The sequence below is a fragment of the Phalacrocorax carbo genome, chromosome 3 (genome assembly GCF_963921805.1).
Source record: "Phalacrocorax carbo chromosome 3, bPhaCar2.1, whole genome shotgun sequence".
NCBI lineage: Eukaryota > Metazoa > Chordata > Aves > Suliformes > Phalacrocoracidae > Phalacrocorax > Phalacrocorax carbo.
In genome coordinates, this window is record NC_087515.1 from 36,945,497 (window position 1) to 36,972,109 (window position 26,613).

The 26,613-nt window shown below is 45.7% G+C and overlaps 1 protein-coding gene across 1 annotated transcript; it reads left to right on the forward strand.

Annotated features, from left to right (window-relative positions):
- The first annotated feature begins 4,020 nt into the window (after positions 1-4,020).
- SLC22A7 (solute carrier family 22 member 7) lies at positions 4,021-25,030 on the forward strand. The gene is made up of 10 exons (XM_064448607.1): positions 4,021-4,445; positions 6,304-6,407; positions 11,552-11,706; positions 13,119-13,287; positions 16,327-16,444; positions 21,767-21,876; positions 21,964-22,178; positions 22,675-22,783; positions 24,220-24,426; positions 24,613-25,030. Exons 1-10 carry the CDS (start codon positions 4,068-4,070, stop codon positions 24,674-24,676), a joined length of 1,629 nt encoding a protein of 542 aa, XP_064304677.1. The 5' UTR covers positions 4,021-4,067; the 3' UTR covers positions 24,677-25,030.
- Positions 25,031-26,613: the final 1,583 nt, after the last annotated feature.

A 26,613-nucleotide genomic window follows, 5' to 3' on the forward strand; every position in this document is an offset into this window, starting at 1 on the left:
GGGCTGAATCTCTGCCCGGCTGCAGTTTCCCAACAGCACTGGTGAGATGAAAATGTAAAGAAAATAGTTCCATAAGATGACCGTAGGAAGGGGCACAAGACAGGTCTGCGGGGTCTGGCTAGGGAGCAGACAGGGTGTGAGCACTGGCTGTGGACCCATGATCTCACATGGCAGAAGATGTGGAAGTGGCTCACATCATTTCACATTAAAGCAGGATCAATGTTCATATTTCTGATAGGCAAGAAAAGAAACTTAGGCCAGAACCAGTTAATTTAAAAAATAGTTGTCATTTCTTTGTGTAACCAAGTAAAATGGCTGCACACAAGGCCAAGCAAGTAATGGAAAGTACAGGAGCCTTGTTAAAGTGGCACCAAGTCAGAATGGCATAAAGTCATTTTCTTCTAACACCAAACAAAGATCTTCAGGAGCCCCAGGACTTCTTTGTTGGCTGCTCCTCTGCTTTCTCCAAATGAACTACAAAATCTGGTGCGCACACATCCTGCTAAGAGCATTTGGACACACCGCTGCAGTATGGTGCACCTTAGAGTGGTACTGTGAGCATCCTCAGCTGACTTTTGCCAACTTTGTAGGACCTCACAGACCAAACAGCCTTTGCAAATAATAGAAAAAATGGAGACTCCCTGTGTGTGGCGCATCTCCCTCCTGCAGGATTCCAGCCTGTGATGAGCAGCAGTTAGGTGGGGACACCTCTTCCCTCTGAGAGCAAGGTTAGTCTAGCTCATTGGGTCTGATGGACATGTATTTTCATGGCAATCAGGCATGACTCGGAGGGGAGGGAGGATTTCAGGATCTACAGGTTTCCCATAGGAGAAAAATACCATTTAAGCAACAACTGATCAGATCTCCAGCTACACTGCAGCAGCTGAGATACCCATGGGGCAGCTCTAATTGCTAAAGGAGCAAATCAACTCCCTCACTACTTTCACCATCCAGCCTATTACAGCTCCATGCAAGGTGTTATGAAATTAGTGCTGGAAACAGAAAAGCCAGCACATTAGTGACTGAGTCATTTAATAATCTTCCCTTTCAATAATGTTGGCATCCTGACAAGCAGGAGAAATAAAGATTGCAGAAAAAAAGTGTACACGTGAATTGAAGAGTAAACTCTTCTTTCCAGCTATAATTACACATGAAAGCAGCAGCAGAGGAGTCCATCCGCTCTTACTGCTTCCAGACAAGTCCAAGTCATTTGAGCCAGGTCCTGGGTCTGATTAACCAAGTGGTAGTGCATAGTCAGTCACAGCATTTGCACACATGGTGGTCATTAACTAAATCTAGTGACTGGTTAAATGAACACGTTTGAGTTACAGAAATACAGCAATCACTGATGTACATTTTAAGCCATTGCAGTGTGAACAGCAGAGCCCCAGGAGTTGCAGAGCAATGACCTGTAACCTCATTTCTGATGGGGAGGCTGGAGCTGCTTTGCAGTTTAAATATGCAACAGCGTATCAACGAAAGGTTCTGTTCCTTGCTCTTAGAAGACCAGTGGTGAAAAAAAACAATTTGTCCTTTAGTTCAACATCTGTGTAAACTGCAACCCTGGAGGCACAGCATTGTGAGGTGTCCCTGCTTCATTCCTGTATGCTTCCCTCATGCTCGTCCCAGGATGAGCACCAAAATGATTCATACCAAAGATGGGGACAGCACATTAGTTAAACATGGATGACCTGGAACGCTGCTGAAAAGAGCAAAGATCTCCTAAGGTCACAACATGGCATCCTTTGCCTTGTAAGTGTGAGCCCATGGTGTTATCCTGTTCAGTGTGCTTCGTGCACTTGCAGCATCTAATATCTGGGCAGCACTCAGTCTGCACATTCAGCCACAGCAGGAGGCCCTATAAAAAGCTTTTTCAGACCTCTTCATCTCAGGCAGTCAACAGCCAAGGCAGTGCAGGCAGGCAGCTCTTGGCAGTGCCTGGCAGCACTTGCACTTTATCTGCACCCAGCCTCTTGATGTGCCTGCATCCCAACACCAAACGCCACTGCTTTCTAGGTGGATGGCCAAACTAGAACTGCTTTAAAGCAGAGCATGTCCCAGCACAACAGCTTGGAGAAAGGTTCAGGACGACACATCAGAATCCACAAACACTCAAGACTGCAGGGTTGGTGGCAGACTGTGAGGAGAGAGGTACAGTGTGTGAACATGCAGCAGATCACCTATAGCAAGCTGTCAGTAACTGTGCTACTTCATTTACATCGTGCAAAGGGCTTGTAGCCATTGAATGGGCAGTGGGGTGCTGCCCCTGCTTGCTGCATGATGCACTGCTCCCTGAACCTGTTGGGACGCAACCATCTGGAATGTGTTATCCCCAGGGGCTGCCCCATGGGTCCAGCCTGTCCAGAGCACTCACTGCAAGGGAAGTGTGCCCATGTCTTCCAGCCAGATGTGGCAAGGGTGTTAAGGGACTTGCAGGAAACGGTCCTGCCAGCTCTCCGGACAGAGTCAGGGTAGAGTCCCTTCTCCCACTGTTTCCAGTTTAACTGCCCTAATCATATTCCTTTTCCTAAGATTGCTCAGCTGTGGGGCAGGGAGTTGTGTCTATCTTGTCTTGAAGTGTCAGTCATCCTCCAGCCAGGTCTCTGTCAGCCATGGAAGAGGTTGCACACCTTCTGCCAATTTTGGCAGGCCTGTGGTACCTGGAGATGCCACTTCTGTCAGATTTTTTTCTTTTTTTGTTCCTGGCTTGTGAACTAGGGACTTTTCTCTGAACCATGCTGGTTGTGTGGACCAAGGTGTGCCAGCTCTGATGCCACATCTCCCCAGTTGCTACATTTTCCAGGCATTGTTTCTATAACTCTTCCAAAAATTCAGCAGTTTTTCTTCTTCCTACCACCCCGGAGTCAACCCTTTTGCAAAGCAGCTATGTGATATACAACTGTGTGTTATGCACCTGTGAAGACCAGCCACCTTTCAGCCTTTCAGATGCACCATCCATTCCTGTTCTGCAGTGGCTCCAGCTGAATAAAGAGCTCATTTGCTTGGTTAAGAGCATAAGAGTGAAAAATCACATTAAAGACCCACCTCTTCCAGGAAGCCACTCCCTGAAGCAGGCAGTGGAAGAACCAATGTACAAGGCCTGTGCAGTGGTGGCAGCAGTACCTGTGGCCCTGTCAAGGGCTGCACACTCACCCCTTTGGCTGTTGCATCAGTCCCCAGGGGACACCAGCACGTGGCTGTGACCTTGCAGGAGTTTGTCATGGCCCCTCACATGGCAGACGCAGCCTCTTTGCATGCCAGCACTGCAGCTCTCATCACTCCCTCATATGTGTCCTGGGAATGCACTTTCCCAGGTGGAGAAGGGGACCTTGCGGGGAAACATTTTCACTTTTTCCATCCTTTGGAAGGAAATTGGTGAGCAGGTGGCCCTCACCTGCAGCCCACCCTTTCTCCCCAGAGTGCTCACCTCCCTGTTTGCATCCATCCAGAGACTCATCTCCCTTCTATTCTGGGCACCCTCTCACCTTCCCCATACTCCCTGCTCCCTGGTCATGACTTGACACAGCCATACTAAAAAATACTTAGCTGATGCACAGAAGCAAACCCAGGCTTTGGTGCCCCTGGGCATCCCTACACAGTGGGTCACCCCTGCTCTTCTGGGGGCCTATTTTATGATCCAGCTGGGCTGACTGGTGATCAGCTCACACTAGACAGAGTTCGTTGCAGCACCTGAGACACTACGTGGTACTCCCACACTAGAAACAACAGTGCTTTCACAGCAATCTTGCCACAACATCCTTTCCTAATGTGGATCTCCCTCTCAAATACCACAACAGGAGAAAAAGACTCCAAAAACAGAAGGCACCTTGTGCTGGGTCCACTTGAAATGGATGTGTTGTGTGCACACAGAATTTCTTTGGCTCTACCCCAAATGGCGGGTTTCACTGTGACTTTTGACAACATTTCAGCAAGGTCTCAAAGTCCAACAAAGTGGCTGTATGAAAAGCCATAGGAAGTTGAGCTCCAAGGACAGAGACTGCTTTTCAAGCTCATGTTGCTGCTCCTTGTTACATAGCTGCCTTGAATGAGCAAACATCAGAGTAAAGATGAAATTCGAGGATCTCTTGCTGGAAATTGGTGGCTTTGGCAGATTCCAGATTTTGATTTTGTTTATCCTCTGCCTTCCAAGAATCAACCTTCCCATGCATTTCCTGCTGCACAATTTTCTTGCTGCTACCCCCTCTCATCACTGTGCAATTCCACACCAAGAGGCATTTGTGAACTTCACCATGGAGGAAGTCCTGCTCATCAGCATCCCCCGGGAGCCTGACGGCACTTTCAGGTCCTGTGAGATGTTCTCGCAGCCTCAGTTTCACCTGCTGCTCAATTCCTCTCTGCAATCAGAAAACAAGTCCATCATCCAGCACTGCCAGCACGGATGGGTCTATGACCACTCACAGTTCACCTCCACCATCTCCACCGAGGTAACACCTGGCCCATGATCTAGCCAAGAGTGAAATTAGCTATGTTTTGAGGAGTAGATGGAGAAGTGTTTGTTGGGTGCACAGAGTCAGAGGGGAATCTTTGCATTTTAACCAGTGGAAGTCACCTGTTTAGAGAAGATTTCCTGGGACAGGGAAGCTCTCTGAAGCCCAGAGAAGCGAACATCATAATATGTTGCTGTTGTTGTTGTTGTTGTTGTTGTTATTATCTTGCTTAGACCAATAGTTAGAAACCAACATTTCTCGATATAAGCATCTTAATTTCTCCAGGTGACTGAGAGATTGGGGGGGGGGGGGGAAGACACACATATAATATTTTCTCTGCTTAGGCCACATGGCATTTGCATAGGATTACACCCTATCAGGATCTCATATGAGCCCATGACTTGCTTTCTTGATTTTCCAAACACTTCTATTCCCTTGTAACTTCTATTCCCTTGGCCACCCTTCCTCACTGATCTCCAGCTTCCCCCTTTTCTCCCCAAGGTCGTGCTGTCTCTCTTCTCTTACCGCCAGTGTCTCTTGCTGTCAAGCCAAATGTGCTCTGCAAGGGCCTCCCGCTGAGATGCAGCATGCCAGCCATAACTCTGAGCCTGCCCAAGCTCCCTGCTCATCAAAGATTAACCACCTGCCTTCTGAAATGCTTTGCTAAGGCTAACAGTGATACCTCTAGGTGTTAATGCTCTACCTTCTTTGAAAGATGGCCCAAAGCACAGTCTGTCTTAGGGAAGGGGACAATTTGGTTAGACAGAAGGGGCATGATTGGGTTTGAAATGTTAGCAGCTGACTGTCTCAGTGAGAGCAGGGCCAAGTCTTAACCGAAAGCTGATGCCTCCCCTCCACCACCCAACCACCTCTGGTTTTGGCAGGCACGGAGGAGAGGGTCAGATGTGTGCCAGGTTTGTACCTGATTTCTGCAGGCTTTCAGGGAGAAAGGTGTAAAAGCACCCTTGGGGGAAAAAGCAGGGGAGGGGCTCTGCAGCACATACTGCACCCATGATACAATGGCCTCGGGACATGTTCAAGGGGCCAGGGCTTTCTCTGGAGTCTTTTGCTCTTGCAGCAAGAAAGGTTGCTCAAGGTCTGGCTGGCCTTGTCAGAGAGGCTGTGAGGCTGGGTTGATGATTAAATTAAGTTTTGCCAAGTTTGCACATATAGAAAATTAACTCTGCAGCTTGGACACAGCATTCTGTAATGATTAGCGACATCTGCACCTCCAAGGAAGTAAAATGATGCCCATTAACTTAATTAGGAAGAATGTCTAGACCAATTTCTCTGTCAGAAACCAGTAAGTTAACAAGATGAGCAATTATTTGGTCTAACTCCCCCTCTGCCCTCCTTCCTCCCCACACAGACAACTTCAAAGGAAACTGGTCAGGGCAACAGTAACTGGGTATCAACAGGACATTCCCTAAAGAAGGCTGAGGCACGTCTTAAGCTCACTGCATTGTGGCACCGTGCAAACACCCATCTCACCAGGGCAATCCCAGGAGCATGACAGAGCTAGGACACATGCACCTGTGCAGGTTGAGAGCAGATATCACAGGGGTCAGGAGAGGAAAAAGGGGTTCTCTCCATAAGTGGTACTAAGGAACGCTTTCTGATGCCCAACAAGTGTTGACAGAAAGGCTGTCACAGTGGGGAGGCCCCTGAGTTTTGTAAGATGCAGCTTTACATTTTTCAGGACTCTGGCATTGTCCTATGTGCAGTTTAGTGCAGGATTCTACCCTTCAACCAGATTCCACCAATACAAATTGTGAGACACAATGGCTGACCACTGGAGGAAAGGGGTGTGGAAAGGCAACGGGGCACTAAGTCTCATTTTGGCCTTGTGTTTCAGTGGGACCTCGTGTGCGAGCAACGTGGACTGAACCAGGCGACTGCAACCTTCTTCTTCATTGGTGTTACGATGGGGGCCGTGGTATTCGGATACTTTTCAGACAGGTTTGATGCATTTCAGGCTGTTCCTCCAGGGCTTCAGCTTCATGATGGGAACTTCACAAACCTGTGATCTGCAAAAGGCAATCAGTGGGACAGAGAAAGGAGAAAACACAATCGTAAAGGGAGAATCCAGTCTCTCACACAAAAATTGGATTAAATTCATACTGGGAAGCAACACAGGGGCTAAATGCTCCATGGATCAACTAGTTAGCAGCCCACCAGAGAAGCACCTCTGGCCTTGGTTAGGAGTAAGATGCACTGCATCAATGACCACAATGCTGTGATCAGCATTGATGCAGTAACAGCAAACACTGAAAGTATCCACTGTCTGTGAGAACAATTTCAGAAGAGACAAGTGTCTAAAAAAGGAGAAAGCTGGCTAAACCAAAACCAAAGCAAGAGGCTAAAAGGTTCAACTTGTAGGTTATATGGAAGTAGGTTAAGGACATGCAAGTGAGGGTCTCAGGGCAAATGCATGCCATAGCTGGAAAAAAAATCTCCAAAAAGTAAAAACTGACTGTTTCATTACTAGAAAAGTAGGGTAAAGGAGGTTGTTAGAAGCAGGGAGGCATTCCTCAAGGAAGAGCTGAGGCAATGAGGATAACAGGAACAAATCTGCTCTGTCTAGTTAAATGTTAGAATGTGATAATGTAAACCTGAAAAAAAATCTGAGTAATAACCTAGAAAGGGCACCAATTAAGAAATTAAATATTTTTGCAAACAGCAGAACCAGGAAACCTACCAGAGAATACGTAGTGCAGACACGCAATCAGGATGTGCCCTATTCACTGTGCACTATTCATTATTTAATGTCTGAGTTCCCTGCTCAGGAAATCGCTTCCCAATTTCCCTCCTCTGGGAGCAAACAAGCATTAGTGTACCCAGGCTACAAAATCACTGCATAGCAGAGGGGAACCAGCTTCACAGTATGAAGCACCCAGAGACTTAGTGTTGAAGATAGGAATTTTTACATCTATATCTTTGCATATGAGTATATTAGTATATTATACAAGGACCCAAGACACCTGGCTGACCTTCAAACTGTGTGTCTTGGCTTCGTGTCTAAAACAGTTTTATAGCACCGTTGGAGGGAAAGGAATTCAGATTCATTAAAGGAGCAGGTCAAAATAAGGCAGAAGAGAAGGTCTCTGCTAGAGCAAAATGAAAAATAATTTGTTTTTCAGATGGATTGTGAGGGGGAAGAGCCAGTAGAAGATCAAGGCATAAAAGGAGCATCTGGAAACAAAAAGGCTGTAGTGTGAGACATAAATGAGTTTGTGCTCACAGTGGGAGAACATGTTGGGGCTGAAGCTCTGGAATCAGCTAATAGAAGGCAGCATAAAGAAATATTCCAGTAAACTGCCAGGAGCAGGGAGTGGTCATCCTAGAGCCCTACAGGACCTTTGGGATGAAAAAGCTAGAACACTGTTTGCATTGTGTGACCTCCACAGCAGAGGGCTGGGAAGGTATCGTATATCAAATCAGTTTTAAACTGGTTTCTGAAAAAGATCTCAGGAACTACGTTCCAGGCATCTATCTGTACCAGGCAAATTAGTAGAAACTGTTCTGAAAGATTGAGTCGTTGGCTGCACATGTGGAAATTATATACTAGTGAAGAATCAGCAGGGTTTTTGCAAAAGATTCATGCCTTACAAACATGCTGGATTTCTTCGAATGTGCTAACAGGTGCTAACAGAGGAGATACCGTCTACATGGATTTCAAAAAGTTTTCTTACCAAGGGCTTCCAAAGAAACTGAGCTGCCTTAGGACAAGAAGGAAAGTCTCTGCATGACTAAATAATTGATTAAAAGACAGGAAGGAGACGGGAGATGTAAGTGTTCAGGTGTGACATGCTGGTTTTGGCTGGGATAGAGTTAATTTTCATCATAGTAGCTAGTATGAGGCTATGTTTTGGATTTGTGCTGAAAACAGCGTAGATAATGCAGGAATGTATTAGTTACTGCTGAGCAGTGCTTACATAGAGTCAAGGCCTTTTCTGCTTCTCACCCCACCAGCAAGTAGGCTGGGGGTGCGCAAGTTGCTGGGAGGGGACATGGCTGGGACAGCTGACCCCAACTGACCCAAGGGATATTCCTCACCATATGACATCATGCTCAGCATATAAAGCTGGGGGAAGAAGAAGGAAGGGAGGACATTTGGAGTGATGGCATTTGTCTTCCCAAGTAACAGTTACGCATGATGGAGCCCTGCTTCCTGGAGATGGCTGAACCCCTGCCGGCCCATGGGAAGGAGTGAATGAATTCCTTGTTTTGCTCTGCTTCCACACGCAGCTTTTTCATTACCTAGTCAACTGTTTTTATCTCAACCCATGAGTTTTCTCACTTCTACCCTTCCAATTCTCTCCCCCATCCCAATGGGGGGGCAGTGAGTGAGGGGCTGTGTGGGGCTTAGTTACTGGCTGAGGTTAAACCACAACAAACAATGGAGGGGGACCTGTGCTTGGCTTTATGTGCTTTTCAGCACATTTACAAATTATCTGGAAAAGGAGCAAGTGGGGACGTGATGCTGAGTGACCAGGCTGGTAGAGATGAGATCTGAGGGTGGAGAATTGCAGAAGGAACTTAAAGAGCTCTGTGACTGGATGGGAGCATCAGAAGGCAAAACTTCAGGGTAGATTAATCTAAAATAATGCAAGCAACAATTCTAAGTTCTCATTTAAAACTGAGGCCTCTGAGCTGACAACAGCAGCTCAGGAGCAAGACTTTGGGGTTATGACAGACAGCTCTAGGCAAACATCCACTCAGTGATTAGTGGCTGGGGAAGCAAATGGAAAATTAATAATCATTAGGAAAGGAATATAAAATTAAAGAGAATATCACAATGCAGTAACATGTAAATATATGGTGGCCCCACGTCTTGAATACTGTGTGCAGTTTTGATTTCCCTTCACCCTCCTTCCCCATCTCAAAAGGATACAGAAGAAATGGAGAAAATTCGGAGAAGCTAACGAAGATGACCAACTTATGGCTTGACTTCCAATTAGCCAGACCAGGACCCTTCTGCTAAAGTGGCAGCTAACAAAGGCATGACAACCCATTGTGCCCTCGTGAGCAGCCTGGAGCAGAGCTTATTTTGCACAGCCCACCTGAGCTACCTGGCCACAGGGCCCACAGGTCACATCAGGACGGTCTTGCAGCCCATGTAATTGCAGCAGGGACAGTGCATCCCATAAATTTGGCAGATCTGTTAAACCTCAAGTGTCATGCCCCCCATCTCCCCTAAGACACCTTAACAGCTGACATCCCACTAGCAACCTTCCTTTTCCCTAACAGAGAAAAGGTTCCACATCTTTGTGCTAACACTAATGCAGAGATTTCATCTCTAGTGCTCCAGGGAGAAAAACCATCTGGTCCTGGCATTTTGTTACAGTTCAGGTTTGGTTTGTTCTAAGCTTCTACAGACACTTAGGTTTGGGAACATCTCTACTGACAAATTTAACCCTGGTAAACCCTCCAACCACCTTCACTGTTAACAAATACATGAAAAAATGTTTGGGTTTTTTTCCTGCTATCATCTGCTCTTTTCCAAACTCTCCTTTTGCACCTTGTCCTTGTACTGAATTGGCTGCATGATGCTTTGGCAGACTTCCAGATTGGGATATTTATGAAAATGGCCTTTTTACTGATTTTTATGCTTCTACATTTTGCTCCTTCTATTATATTTTTACATTTAATCTTTCAGAGGTTGTGCTTTCCTACATCTCCCTTTGAAGACAGTTTTAACAGCATTATTTAGAGCAGCATCCCTGTAGCCTGCCGTTCAATCCTGCCAGCTGGCCACTGGTTTTCCTAGCAGGTGGCATGCGTTTGCTGAGAGAGTCTAGTAATGGGTCCATAAATAGCTGCCTTGTGCCCTGCAGGGAATCTTATGGTTTTATATCCTTCTTACTGTATTTTCAAGAAAAATCTTAATGTTAAAAATGTACCTTCTTTCTTGGGCAGTTACCCTATTGGAAACCGGATCCAGCTCTGGTTTGTTTCTGCGCGTTTGCTGCTCTGACCCAAGGGCATTACAATGACTTTTGCAAACTGGCTCTGCTTGAATTTCAAAGCAGATCCAGCAAACTGCCTGGGCCCAAGCCATAAGTAGTTTTTTTCTCCAGTAGACTCATTAACTAGCTGCTGCATGAAGTCATTTATGATAATTTTTAGGAATGTTATTGTGGCATTATGTCCTGGCACATCGTGTTTTCCCCTGGAGCAATCATTCTTGCCACCATCCTTCTCAGGTGGCCACTAAGAGAGCCCTAATGCCAGAATCAGACCAGGATTTCAGTCTCTATAGACTGAACGTTACCTATTGACAGGTTAATTTATACTCCAGTTTGTACCTAAGCTTTCGTCACATGCAGTGCTGATGTTCATCAGAAGACTGATGCCTTGTGCTCCATTTTGATTTTTAGATTTTCATAGGTTGTGTAGAAATACATACATGCATATTTCTCTCTGTGTGTGTACACATGTGCATTTGTGTGTATTTGATCTTCTGTATTCCTCCACATTCTCAACACAGGACTCTGCACCGGGGTAAGATGGTCCTACAACTTCCAAAACCCTTGGGGAATGACCTCCTGGCAGATGCTTCATAGACCCCTTAGAACATCAGGGCTATCTGCACATGTGGGCTGACAAGTGGATTCCTTTTATTTTCCTTTGGGATATTTGTTTTCCTTCAAAGGATCGGGGTGAAAGTGTCATGGGTCTCTCTCCTCCTCAAGAGCAGTGGCAAGTGGCTGGTCCTGAGTGAGCCACAGGAGGAGGACACACTGAGCCAGGCATTGGGACATCCATTGAAGCAGCGTAGGATTTCAAGCTGACACCACTGTTTTGATGATGGTGTTGAACAGGGGAGCCCAATATATTGTTTTGATCAGCGCTGCTCTTTCCATTGGAGAGCCTCATGCCCGATGCTCATGGGGCAGCCTGGCCCTCTGAATGGGGTTGCACCACTGTGGCACTGGCTATATCCAGAGCTGTTTCCCCCTCTCTGGGGTGTTGCATCTTCTGTTTTTTGCAGAGTGGGCAATACTTTCCTTTTCCTTCTCAAGTCTCTGGTTTGCCCCATTTCAAACCCTATGCCTGGGACAAGTTTCCACCCGCTGTAACCCAGCCTGTGCTCATGGCAGGTTCGGACGGAAAACCATGCTTCTGCTGTCGCTTGTGTGCTCTGTCATATTTGGGATGCTGAGCGCCGCCTCCGTCTCCTACAGCATGCTGGTCATCACGCGGACCCTCACTGGGGTGGCCCTGAGTGGCGTCTCCCTTATTGTATTGCCTTTGGGTAAGCATGCGGGGGTTTGTGGCTGCCTGGTTGTACAGTGGGGCTTCTGACAGGCAGTGGGTAGATAGGCACTTGCCTACCAGACAGGGCAGAGCTAGTAGGAACAGGAGCTTGGAAATCATTACATGTGCAGTTTCACTACAGGCAGCCAAAAGAACGTCCCTCTTGGGAGGATCCAAGAATGACAATTTTCTGTTAGTCTAATTAATGCTTTAAAAGTCTACTCAGAATATAACAATCACTTATTAGTACTTCCACTGCAGCTTTAACACTTGCAGTCCATGCTACCCAATTCCTGTTAAGGATCATCAGTAGTAAAAAAAAAGCCATAGACCAAAGTATCTGCCCCTTTCCTCTGTTACCGAGTTCTCACCCTTCAAACACACTGTTAAGAAGATTCATCAGCGTTGCTGTGTCCTCAGCAGGAGGAGGATGGTGTGTCATTTGTGGGGTGTTTCTACCTCCCCACTCTTGAGTTTGCTCATGGTTTTCATAAGTTCCCAGTCTGAATTTTTGGAAAGAGTGGGGGGGAAAGAACTGAAAAAAAAAAAATCATACAGAGCTAGGCAAAACTGAAGCTGAAGAATTTAGGTAATTATATAATAAAAACAAGCTCCAAACTTCAGGGTACCCAACAGAGCACTAGACGATTTTGTAGATACAGTTGGGGCATACTAGGCAAGACTCATTGTCCCTAAGAGCAAGTTACAGGTGCAGCAAAAATTTCCAGGATTTTTGTGGATACAGCCAAAATCAAGCTTCAGTGCTAGAAAAGTCCACACAAGACCTGACAAATCCCAAAGCCTGCTATGTTTTTTTATTGTTATAAAGCTCGATGCCTGCAAGACAAAGTAGAGCTTGGGAGGGACATTTCTGATTGTTAGAGGTTGTAGCAAGATGTCCAGATCATTGGAGGGACATTGGTTTTAGTTCACACATGCAGACAAAGAGACCACCATCAGTTCTGGCTTTACATGTGTATGAGTATCCACATAAACGACAATTCATCTTAGTGTATTTCTTTCTTCTGGAATAATAAGCGGGCAGCGAAATAGGAAACTGTGCAGGCAAGATGGCTAGGGGAAAAAAACTTGCCTGTTTGATGAAGACGACTATTTGAATATCAAATGGGATAAAATAAAAGTGTCACCTAAGGTGTTTTTAGCACTGTTTCTTACTATGTGTCCAGTATTTCTTCTCTTAAGACTATATTTTAGTTGCTCACAGCTTTGCAAGGGATTATGCTTTGTGGATGAATGTTTTAAATGTGCCAGATGTCAGCCGAACAGTGGAACTCTCCTGGAGGAGATGACCAGGGACATTACCTTGCTTTGCCCTTGTTAAAAAGCCCTGCAGACCCCTTCCTGGAGAAGTTCTTTGTGTCCTAGCTGAATCCTGCCTCCCTCTTTTAGGGATGGAGTGGGTGGATGTACAGCATCGCACCTTCTCTGGGATCCTGACTAGCATCTTCTGGAGCATCGGGAACATGCTGCTGGCCATGGTAGCATACTTGGTGCGGGAATGGCACTGGCTATTAGTAGCTGTAACAGGACCTTGTCTTCTGAGCATTGTCGGCCTGTGGTGAGTGCAGTGACCAATGGTTGGTGGGGATTGCAGCGGGCTGTGATTTGCTTCCTCCGCTCTGTGAGTGTGGCAAATGTTGCAATACTGACCCTAGGACTGGCTCCAGCAACCCAAATAGGAGCAGGACTCTGTGCCCTGCATTTTGATTGCCCAGGTGTGGCAGCTCCTGACAACTGGAGTGGCCTGGGTTTCTTCTCTCCTCCATCTCTGACAAGGCCAGGAGCCAAGCTTGCACTATGGCTTTGGGGACAAGGAGGAGGCAGGACTGGGGCTGAGGCCAGGCATTTGGGAGACAGGTGGCAGCACAAAGGAGCAGGATTTGGTGCTGCAAGCACTGTCAGACATGGCTCAAGGCAAGCTAAGGGATTCCAATAAAGGGAGACAGGCACAGGCCAGATCGCTGGCTTTAATCCCTGGTAGACTCAATGTAACTAATTTATCCATCCTCTGACCCCACCTCACTGGGGAGGATACCTGTGGTACCAATTTTTCCATATGAGCCAATGACATCTGCAGGCTAGGTCAGGTGCATTTATCTCTGCACATCCCATGGCCTTTCTCAGCTGTGTAACCATCCTGATGGGTCAAATACATCTGCTTTCCATGGGCCATTTCCCTCCTGTAGCCTTATTTAACACAACTCTTAAGTCTTAAAATGGGAGACGGTTCATTTAATCAAAGAAACTCTTTTCCTTCTTTTTTCACATAGTAACACAGACTAGAATACAGGATTGACTCACTGATACTGTGACTGTAATGTGAAATGTATTGGATCAACTTATTTGACAATCCAAAACAGTAATTTGAATAAGCAGCTCCATTTCCTGGCTGGACAAAAGTCCTATGTTAAAATAAGCAGGCAGGTATTCCCACAACTGCCCCACTGAAAACATTCAGAAATGGGGGTCTGGGTCTCCTCCACCTTCAGGTGGTTGTTTAGTTCCTCTTGGACATCAGTGTGGTGCTGGACCGCACTGCAGAAATCACAGATGCGTCTCTCAGGGCAATGGGGAGCTCTAGCTGGAAATCAAGCAGAATAATCTCTGATTGTTAGGCACATGGGCCCCAAAATTATAAGCATAATTGCTGAGCAGAAAGAGTGATATCCAAATGCAAAAGTGCCTTTCAGCTGCCACCAAAGAGGCTTCTAGAAACTATGGTTTGCTTTCTTACTATGTCTGCCCATCAGCATGAAGCAGTAGATTAAATAGCTGCACAGATCTAGCAGAAAAATCTCAAATACTACTTATGAAAAATGGGATATAAACCGATGCTACTGTTAATCAATGGCCCGAAAAGATGTGTTGTTTTGCTGGCAAAGAGTAACATCTGATATTTTGCTGATCAAGTCCAACACAACTAAAATATGTGTTCTTCTGCCTTTTCTAGTGTGAGTTGTTTTGCTCTTTCTCTAGGACAACCAGCCATAAAAAATTGAGTCCTGCAAAGTGCTGAAATTCACAGATACCTTTGAACCCACACTTTCCATGATAGCTGATTTTTTTCCTCTTATGTTAATGCCTTTTATGGAGATTAGTTCTCCAACAAATTATACTGCAGTCTGAACGAAATTCAAGCATCCAAGAGGTCAGTGACTGTTGGATAATTAAAAGTCCCTGAAGTATGGAATCAAAATCTAATTTAGTGCACTCTGTAAATATTGTTGACACAATGTTAGAATTCAGTTGAGACATTAGACAACCAAAAGACATAATATTATACTCTGGAGATGGTGGCAATGAGTCCAAAATGCCATCTTTCACTCTATATTTCCCAAGGTCCATTGGGTTATAAGCCTATGGGAAGGAGTTGAAAACTTTCCAGAAGACCAGTCCTGGAAATGTTTTTGCTCTACACATCCTTTTCAGCTACTGCTTGAATAGTGACAGCAGTTGTTCATTAGGTTTTCTGTAATCTGATTTAGGACACATTCATCACCAACAGCTTACAGGGAACTGGTCTTGGACCCTTCCAGTGGGAGACTCCAGTGAGAGATTTTTGACAACTCTGTGACCTCAGTAGACTTCATACCCACATACTACTTCAAGGTTGTAAGTCTTCCCACTGAGTGCACAGGATGCTCAGCTGAAAGTCTCCATGAGAACAGCAGATTCTGTTTTCTACTTCTCTCAGGGGACAGATTTGGGTAGCAGGAGGTAGGTGTTGTCTGCTCTAGCAGAATGTAGCCACTGTGGGGTATTTCAATGTCTTCTGAACTCTGACCGCTATGCAGATCCACAAAATACTATGTACCTTCTCAGCCAGATGGGCTGCACTGTGGCCTGGGAAACTCCGGGCCAAACAGGGCCACGTAGCCATGAATTGCAGCCAGATGCAAGATCAGAGAAAAGTCCAGGAGGAGGGAGTTGCAGATGCTAGTCTATGACAAGTGCTGTATCTTTTGCTGGAACAGACAGAAAAATAAGTCACAGGACTCCCACTCCACACAGGTCTGCTAAGCAGAACTCTCAGAGTTGCTAATTAGCTCTACAGCAGTACAGCATCCCTTGTTGCTCAGTGACTAGTTTGGATACTTCACTGGGGGCTGCAGCTGCAATGATTTAGACCCCAGCTGACTGTCTTGTGCAGAAGGCTTCAATTATTGTGAAAAACAAACAATTTTATCAATTAACAAAGTAAGTATAGAGCTCACTAAATCCTTTCTACATAGTAATTTTTTATATCATACAATTTTAAAGAGTCCCAAAAAGCATGAATCTGTAAATATGAACACTTTGGGGCCAATTTTTATTTGATAAGAGTTTGAAACTTCAACCAGATCAGAAAATTCAAGCTTTGATCAAAAATCACATGATAAAAAATTTGGCTAGACATTAGCAGACCATACTCCTTTAACAGTAGAACAGCACATATGTGTAATAGGGGCATCCCATTACTCTTATTCTCATGCACCACAGTTGCTACTTATAGCTGAGGTTGAAGGCTCATCGAGAAGGCCCTCTCTCTTTGGCCAGGGCCATGTATGTGGAAAACACGGAGGGCCAACAGGAACACTGTCTTCTCTCCTTGCACCAGGTGGGTCCCAGAGTCTGCTCGGTGGCTCATAGCCAATGGCAAAGTGAAACAAGCACACAGGGATGTCCTTAGATGTGCAAGAATGAACGGAAGGAAAGACTTCGCTGTCTCACCAGAGGTGAGAACCTGAAGATCCAGACACACGTTCTTCCTCTCCCATTTTCTCTCTCTCTCTTTTAATTCTATTTGTTACCTGAAGCAATGCTCAGCCTGCCGTGTGATCTGTGGGGCACTGTGGTCCACAGAGTGCCATGCTCCGTTTTACTCTAGAAAGCAGCTACATCCATTCCTAAAGATAAAGTATCAGCTCAGCTCCCATGAAGCCAGAAATCCCCGTCATTAGGTGGAGTGTCTTTCCATCCGTTACTGCCATGACAGGAAGCCTCAGTGCACTGGACACTGGACTAAATATGCAGTGAGAGAGAAGTACAGCATGAAAAAACAAGGCAGAGGCGTCACTCCCGTAACAGAGAGGAAGGTGTGCAGGTGCATGAGCAATTTGTGCAGCTTAGTGTTTGCCTTCTTGGTTGCCATAGTGTTTGCCAAGTGTTGGTACAGTGCTAGCAGAAAGCAGACACACATTAATAGCATGTAGTTAGCATATTTTCTCTCATATTGCACTTGAAATGCTGCATGTAGCACTATCCAAAAATGTAAAGGCTGCATATAGCCTACATATGAAACTGGAAGATTGTCAGCCATAGTGCCCTGGTGGTGAATATGGATGTAAAGAACATTTGGCATAATGAAATTTTTTCCCTGGCTAAAGCTCTGCTCTCAAGTCAGTCATGGCTCTGCCAGCAGTTTTAAAGGAATGGGGCAGGGTGAGGTGTTGGGCAAAGCAGGCATGTACCCACAGGTTTGAATCTATTTTTGCTTGACCCCAGAGGTGTAAGGATGGAGCGAAGATGCTCAGCTAGATGACTAAACAAATAAAGGGGAAGCAGAACCCTAAAAAATAGCCACCTATTTTCAACTCCAAAGCTCAAGATATGAGGCTGATCTGGAGACTTCATCTTGTGCCGAGTTATATCTTAAAAATGTATTTTTGCATTCAGACTCACAAATGTTGCAACCTTGGTCTGTGATGCTTACTTAAGGATTCACTGGTGGCCCCAGCAGACGGCAATAAGGTCAAGTGATGTCCCAGCTCTAGGGAGGACTCAGGGACCAGGCAGAAGCTGGTCTGGCCTCTCCCTTTGGAGAGACACCAGAGCATAGTCAGTGCTCACAACAAGCCTTGGATGGCTGCACATCTGTCACCACTGACTAATTTGATCTACATGATTTGTCTTGACCTTCTCAAGACCAACAAAGCTCAGCTGTGAAATCCAGTGGGCATGGAAGTTTGTGGTTCATTTAATACCAATCTTTCCTTTAATGTTCATTGGTTTTCCTCTTACCAAAACAGAAAGATGGGAAACTCCTGGCATCAGCATAGGAGTCTTGTGCTTTGCTGTCATAGACCAGCTGCTTCTCTGTGTGCAGCCAGTGCTCCTGCAATCACACTGCTGTCTTATCCTGGACCAGCATGCCATTTTTTAAAAGCAGTTTCTTAATACCTTTTGAAGAGGTGATTAGCCCTTTTGATTTACAACAGAAACATGTTGTTTAGTACTGTGAGAATTATGAATTTACTGGTTGTGGCAGACAGGAGTTCAGTGTGACTCTTCCTTGCCTTTAATCAAGCCAGTAACTCTGACTCAATATGTAAAAATATCAAGTTATAACCTCTTTCATTCAGCGTTGGCCGATGTCTCTGTATTTCAGAGCGCGGTGTTTCACGAGGAAAGGCATGGGCTCGCACCCTCATACCATTCTTAGGGTTAGGAAATGTAGCTAGGGTTTCCCCACTATCACAGCCTTGCACCAAGTCACACCATACTGTAACCAGGGGACCACGATCAAGAAAGGTTTGCAGTTGTGACACTTTGCTGGATTCATAAGGTTTATAGGAAAATACTTGTTTTTTCTTGTCCATACCCAAACAAGCAGGCAACACAGAACTGCCTGATTCTAGTTTGCTTAATTGACTTGACCATGCATCAGCATGTTTCCAATGCTTATTGAGGTAGCAACTGATTTTTCTTAGTTCAGAAGACTGAAGTTTGAAAGACATATAATCTCTGGCAAATTGCACAGCATGTTACTGATGCAGTCTCGGGTTTAATAGCATTGTCTTATAGAACTGATTAAGGAATTTCCCAGTGTGAAATTCTTTTTTCAGTATGAAAACTTTGTCATTCATCCAAAACCTGCAAAGAATAGTATGCAGTTAGAAATAAAATCTTAGCTCTTCCCTAGTGAAACATGCTGTTACTTATAGCTATCCTCTTCCCTTTCCTAATGCTTTCTTTCATTTTGTACAATTCTTTTAACCAGTAAGCTCTTTGGGCTGGGATTTCTCTTTTATTAGGTATTGCTGCAAGTCCCCAGCCCCCATAACTGTTCAGCACCGTCTTAATTGTAGGTGATGCTGTAGGCCTGCAGATTCCCTCACCCTCCTTCCTCCCCAGCCATCACTGAATTATGTGCATTTAAAGTTTCTTGGGGTTCTCGCTGTTTCAGCTCTCCCAGTTGTCCTTCCACATGCCAGGAAATCTGTCTAACAATACATATTGGAAGATGTTTTCCATGTTAATGTCTTATGTTATCCATTTTAATAACAAATCATGCAACTTAAAGAGAGAACAGACTGCCGTCAAGGTAACTTGAATCTAATATTGACATTCTCAGCATTGCAGAAGTAGACTTCTATCAGTGTTGTGATTCATCCTATGAATTTGGATGAAAAGACTTACTATTTGTCTGTGAAAAGGGTAAAAAATAAAGGTAAAAGTTTTAAAAAATAACTTACTTGCCATACTGCAGTATTAACAAAAGTTACCAGATACAGGGATGGGTGTACAGAAATAAAAGAAAAACATGGATTGAGAAAACCACTAGATAATGTAGGAGAGGATCACTGAGTTGCTAAACAGACACCCTGTCTGGTTCAGAAAGTCCCTGAATGGATGGAGGTGGTGACATTTCTAGGGGAATATCTCTACATGTTTGCCCGTCACTTCTGTAGGCTCCACTGAAGGATGCTGTTGGAGACAAGGCACTGGAGAAGATGATCCTCTAGTCCAAGATGCTGCAGGCTCTCTTCATAGAATCATAGAATGATTTGGGTTGGAAGGGACCTTTAAAGGTCGTCTAGTCCAACCCCCCCCTGCAATGAGCAGGGACAACTTCAACTAGATTAGGTTGCTCAGATGTAAACTCTAAAACTATCTTCCATAAAACAGGAACTGGTGAAATCATGTATTAGCATGCGGGTGCCCAGACAGCGCAGAGAGAAAGGTCTGCTGCCAGGAGTAGCAAGAGCAGCCTGCTCGGCAAGGGTAGGGGAGCTGGCAGCTTGGAGCTACAGCAGGCAGTAAGCTGGCCAGGCAGTGCCCTGTCCTGCAGAGCAAGTCCATTGATGGTAATGACGGATGGCCACAGTCCAGATCACACACATGTCCAGGTCAAGCCAAGGCATCAAGTCAGGGTCAGGACCAGTGAGGGGCATGGCCATCCCTGTGGCAGAGTCTGGGCAAAGACCAGGGGTGAGTGTCTGAGCTCAAATGCAGTTCCTGAACAAAGTGGGAAGACCCCAGAAAGGCATATCACAACTTTGACATGCACCTCTGATCCCACATTACAGCTGCACCGTGTGAGATCATGCCTTGAGCACAGGCAACCAAACCCCTAGGAGGGAGGGATGGAGGTTGCAGAGCCTGTTGCTACACTTAGGGCCATGACAGTAATTTTGCATCTTTATATATTATACGGGCTTTCTTTTTAAAAGAAGAGCAGCTGCAGGAAAACACCTCTTCCCAGAACATGCTCAGGTATCACAGCTTAAGTCTAATGGGCAAACAGTGCATGCTATGATCTTCATTCATCAATGAAATTTTCTTATTTCTGGAGACATTACAGTGCTAGTGGTGGAAGCAACTGCTAGAGGATTTACTAGAGCATTTCAGAGCTGTTGCATCCATGTCACGCATCCTCAGCTCCACATTTGCTGCATTATCATATAACAAAGGAGATGTGGTCTGCTGCACGGACTCCATTACCTCTACTATTTTAAGTACAGCCACACAGAAACTACGGCCCAGCAGACACTCTGTAAATGACGCAGTCTACATGACTTGAACCCAAGTCTACATGACTTGGGTAATAAGGGTTTTCCCGAAGTTGTATCCTATCATTGCTCCCTGGTCCAGCTTCACAAAAAAATTCCTTTACCAGAGAAAAGAACCAAGAGATCACTCATTGTGCAGTTATTTTATCCAACAGAAAGTTCCAGAAAAATATTTCCTCTTTACCTTGGTCTTTTTTTTCCCCATTTCAAGAGTTGTAGGCTCCCTATGCAGTTCTATGGCTGGGCTTAAGTATTTATGCAAAAGCTTTGGCCAAGGCTTTGCTTTATCTGAAAAGGATACTGATTTGAGAATATATGTAACTATTTAACCAGACTCTCTGCTCAAGGTTTGCTGTGATTCGTAACTTAATCAATTTTAACTGTCCTACCCTGCATTTGCTGATGATTTTTGGACATGGTGAAGCAAAGCTATCCTGAGAGGAATTAATCTGTCCCAACATTAGGTGTCCACATCATCACTGTCTACACTCTCCTTTACAGTCTGCAATCTAACAAATAGCTGATGGAGGCTGGCACGCAATTCTTCCGACCAAATGCAGTTGTTTGCTCTAGGATGAAATGACTCCACCACTTCCACCGGAGATCTCCATTAACTACACAGTGAGCCTATGGCAACTAGCTTAGGTGCAGCTGCATTGCAGACCTGTAATTGTGTGAATCTCTTGCATCTCAGCCAGTGAGCAGAACTTACCACTCTCCTGGTACTTACCCCTCAATCAATTGCTAAAAGACTTTGTGAATAGCACTCTCTTCTTCCTTACAGGCAGGGCTCACTTCTCAGTGCCTGACTCTTATATATTCTGTATTTATATAAACAGATACATAAATAATCACACTTTATATAAATGCATTCATAAGAATAAAGCATGCAGCTTATTCTTAGCTCCTGAGAGCTGACACAACAGCAGGCAACCACATGGGGAATAGTGTGGAACTGACCAACACTGACTCTGCTGACACCTATCTACCATTTTTCTGCAACCCTTTCTGCCACATGGGGTATGTAGATAAGAGGGAAGAAGGGGTCATGGGAAGAAAAAGAAGTCTAAAATGGTAGGCAGTCTATAAAGTTGTAGGAAGATGTGCCTCTGGCAACATATGCCCGGAGAATTGTTCTGCAATGGGAATGCATGGAAAATCCAAGGTGGAGCTGGGAAGGGCAAAGGCCCCAGCCTGTCTAGGGTTTCATGACTGGATCCTAGAAGTACAGCAGCTGAGCTATTTCCTTCTTTCCACCTCTCTCAGGCCCTCAGAAGGATGGCAACAGACAAAAAGCCAGGAGGGAGTTACTCCTACATCAGCTTGTTCAGGACACCAGTCCTGCGGAAGATCTCTCTCTGTTCTGGGGCTGTGTGGTAAGCAGTGTCACTTCACACAGGGGACTGGTCCTGCAGTTCCCTGGCTGGATTTCCCTAATCCCCATCTCCACACCTTCCTTGCAGGTTTGGTGTTTCCTTCTCTTATTACGGCATGAGCATGAACCTGACTGGCTTTGGGCTCAACATGTACCTCTCCCAGTTTGTCTTTGGCATCATTGAGATCCCAGCCAAGATGATCATGTACGTGCTGGTGAATCGAGTTGGAAGACGGAAGAGTCAGGCGTGGGCACTCATCCTGACTGGACTATGCATAGGAGCCAACGTCATCATTCCCAACTGTGAGACGCTCTTCTGCTATATGCAGTACTTGCTAAAGGGGAAGTTTCCATTCTGTGCAGTGCTAGAGAAGGACAACCGTAGATCTTGTCCACAGGCAATTCTGCATAGAGATGTCCTCCACCTAAAGGGCATTTGTGGGACAAGGTTGCTAATGTGGGCTAGCCCTAATACCTAGTGGCAACAGATGGTCTCCAGTCACAGTGAAGTGGCTAGTAAGGGTCCAGAGATGGCAAGGTGAAGTGCCTATATTTATTATAGACATTGTCCAACAGGAAATGTCAGGACCTATCCTTTCACCAGTTCAGCTCCTGGTCGGGCTAATAGTTACCAAACTTACTGATCCAGACTTCGGAAACAGCAGCACCAGGGCTATTAAGGTCCCTGTTTTGTCTGTAGCAGCACTGAACCTTCTTTCTTGTACCTGAGGCCACAAAAAGCTTCTTCCTAGAGACTGCTCTTTGGCCATTGTCATAAATGTCTTTTCTTTCCTCCTAGCCTTCACCTCCTTGCGCTCTGCAGTAGCCATTATGGGCAAAGGTTTCTCAGAAGCTGCATTCACTACTGTCTTCTTGTACACCTCTGAGCTCTACCCCACGGTACTGAGGTAAGAGATGCCACATGCCTGCGTGCACAACCGGAGCCTCGGTGGGCTGTTGCCCTCAGGTCTTCGACATCAGCACAGCAGGACGTGCAGTTGGCTAGACTGCAGGACTGATGCCTTACCTCTAGAAGCGGCAGGTCCTAGGGATTACACATACTTACAAGAAAGGAGCAGAAAGCTACCCTTTTTTTACCTGGGTTATGTGTGGTTAGGTTGTGTTGATAGGGAGATGTATCAAAAGGTGAGGAATATTCTATGTGGGAAGAATGTTGAACTCCGTAAGGCATCTGTCCTTAGTAAAGTTCCCTGTGATCATCTGCCAAAAACTGTTAAAAGACCCCTAAAATAATAATTTGAAATATCAGGTTTTATAGGGGACACATACTACCACGTTTGACAGTCTTCCGGACATCAGATGATATTAAAGCAGGGATTAACTAGCCTTTCAGGGGTTAAAAAGAAAAGTTATTTGAAACTTCTGGGTAATGGTGACATAAAACCAGCTTTAGCATCAGCATAGTTTAGGATATAGCTAAGGCAGGTGGAGGGAGTCACCTCACTGGTTTCTCTGTGAAAGTCTGAAAAAACCCTCATAGATCACAGCAAGCCTTGTGGCTCACTTCACCTCTGTCCCTTCCTGCCCAGAGTACCCTTCTCTGCCATTTAGTCCTTAACTTCCACTGGTCTGTTGCATGTGGGGAATGGTGCATATTTAAACTGAAGTGGGCACATGGATCTGTGACTTTTCTTCTCAGATTGGTTTGTATTTTTATTTGCTCAAAGATATTCACAGATAAAGACAAAAATGATGGTTCCTTTTACAGTACTTACTCTGCATATGCACAAGAAGGTACTGGGATCCTTCTTGTCCATGTGAAATGCCACCCATCCCTTGAAAATTAGTAAGTGGAATAGGTCCTAGGTCTTTTTTTTGGCCTCCTCTCCAAGCTCTCCTGGGCTTATGGCTACAGCAGGACCAAAGGTGCTCACAGGTATCTCTAGTGCATGCCACCTGCCTAGAAGTACATGGGAGAAGAAGGGACTTAGGCTTGCTCTCAGCAGATCAGAGGACTTACTAGGGCATGGGTAGAAAACGCACTTGGGGTTTTAGACATTTAAGCTGGAAACAACCTTAGAGCAGATATTTTTATTGTGGAACTGCAGCTTCTTTCTCATAATAGACCTAAACCTATTTCTCACAGCAGCTATGGTTGCTCTCTGGGAAATATTATCGTTGTAGGAAGATACGCAGAAAGGAAAAAAGCAACCTAGAGAAACCCTGGCAGAGGAAAAACATGGGGTAAAAAAAGCCTCAGCCCTTACAGAAAAACAGGGGGAAGATGCAGAGGGTCTTCACTTTTACCCAAGGTCTGATATGAAAGAAATACCCGTCCCTTTCTCATGGTGGTCTGCACCACCATGCTGCCCTATCTTTCCAGGCAGAATGGGATGGGATACACCTCCTTCGTGGCACGCCTCGGCGGGGCTTTGGCCCCACTTATTTTTCTGCTGGATGAGGTGTGGAGGTCTCTGCCCGAGGTGACGTACTGTGGCGTAGCAGTGTGCTGTGGCTTGGTGGCCTTCCTGCTCCCAGAGACGCTCAACGTGCGCCTGCCTGAGGGCATCGAGGACATCGAGAAGGCACAGTGAGTCAGCTCCATCCTGCCCTGCACATGGAGTCTGCTGAGAGAGGCGGGGGACGTCCCTCTCTGCCCCCTGTAATCCCCCATCTGTGGGTGGCAATGGATGAAGGGGCAGCCCGGTGGGGACTGGTGCTGTCAGGCTTCCTGCTCTTCTGTCCATCAGCCCAAACATGCCTTCTTTTCTTCCAGAGTGAAAGGGCGGCCACAAATCAGTGCTCCCGAGGGCATGCCGCTGCAGTCTCTGCTGAAGTGAGGAACTCGATGGGACAGCCACCATGCAGGACTGCAAAACTGAGCTGTGCTCTGACCTGTCAACAGAAGAGCCTTTACTGTCCTCCTGGTCTCCCTCTGCAGGGAAGTGCAGCAGGGCTGAGGACACTGGAGGAGGGAGGCAGATCACAAAACCAGCTGGAGGGGGCTAACCCACTCTAGTGCGGCCAGAAGCAGGAATGCTGAGGTCTAACAGGGTGTGGAAAAAAAGGCACCCTGTGCTAAGCTCTTCCAGTCTTTGGCCTTGTTGGACTAGCAGCACCTTTCAGATCACTGCCCAGCCTTCCAGAAACTAGAGTCCATTGGTTTACACACCACAAGAAATGCAATGCAGCAATAAAAAATACTGAGTGTGAATCATACAAAACCAGATGATCTCAAATAAATCTAACTGGATGGTGGATAAAGCATAAACTGTAGCTACAAATATTTCTTGAATTTGAAAGTCGTCAGGACATTTTTCTCACTAAGGCTCAAAGCCAGCAAAAAGCACGTGCAGGAATCTCACTGAGAATGGGGCAACTGCAAGCATTTGTCCCACATACACAAAGAAGAAAAAAGCTTTTGCAGATTATTTAAATCTAGTGTGCATGCGATAAGTATCCTTTAAGCTAAAAAAAAAAAATCCACCTCCCTATGGAAACTTTTGCATGGAATACTGAATAATTCATTATTGGACTTCATTTTGCTTACTCGTCTAAAGCATTGATCTTAAATTTACGGAATGCCTTTGCCTCTTGCACTTACTTCTGCAAGCAACAGAGATAAGCCACCAAATTACCTATAAATTTGGAACCCTGACAAACAGCACTTTTCTAAATTGGGAAGAGGGAATGGCCTCAGCACCTGAGTCCCAGGTGATTCCCTGGGCTGTGAGGTGTTTTAAACTAAGCCACACACAGCGCTATGAGGGTAACAGCCTGAGGATGCATCTGTAAGCGGGTGGAGACCCTTCAATCCCAGGTCAAAGAGCGCCTCCTAGTAGAAATAAGCTGCCTGGCAAAATTTTATACATCACCAACAAAAGGAAAGCAAACTCCTCAGAACCACCCTAAGGCTGAGACAATTTTACATGTTATTTCTGTCTTGCAAATTGGTTCAAATAACCTGCCAAATCCCTGGGAAAAGCACATCTCCCCGTGCACTGCCTTGGGTTCATCAGCAGCAGACCAGAGCTAATAATCAGCTAGCCGCAACACGCTAACGTTAATAATAAAGCATAACATCTCTCCAAAAGTGCCATGTGCAGAGCACTTGTTTGGGCACCTTTTCTGGGCATTCCCATACCTACAACAGGTGGTGGAGATACCCCAAGGTGCTTGTGCCATGAGGCAGCGCGCACAGTGTGCTGAAGAGAAGAAATTAGCAGAGATTTCTGGGTTTGGACAAGCCTGGTATCTCTCACTAGTTGACATTTAGTAATTGTGGGGAGTTTTCACATCTTCTCTGTATGCCTGCGAGTATTACAAATTATGTTTGCAATGCTGTCATGAGTTTCTGACCTGGGAGCAGTACAGCCTCACCTTATTTTGGCCAACCTGCTTCCTGCCACCAGAGAGCTAGAAGGGACGTTTTCCTCTGCTCAGGCAGAGGAGCCTGAGCAGGCTAACGCTGCAGCACTGTCTTCTGAGCCATCCAGGACAGGGCACAAGACAAGCTGTGAAATTCACTTTGTCACAACCTGGCAAGTGCCAGTCCAGGAAAACTTTTTATAAAGAAGGTAAAATTTCACTCCAGAGTGGGAGAAAGATGAGGTCCCACGTTAATGGGGTTGAGAGTTGACAGTTCCCATTCCCACTCTGCCCACGCAGGAGCGTACCCACAGGCTCTTCCTAACAGACCAAGGCGTGCACTAAAAAATTACCGTGGCTCACTTCTACGTGGCAGGGTGTCGTGGTTTAGCCCCAGTCAGCAACCAAG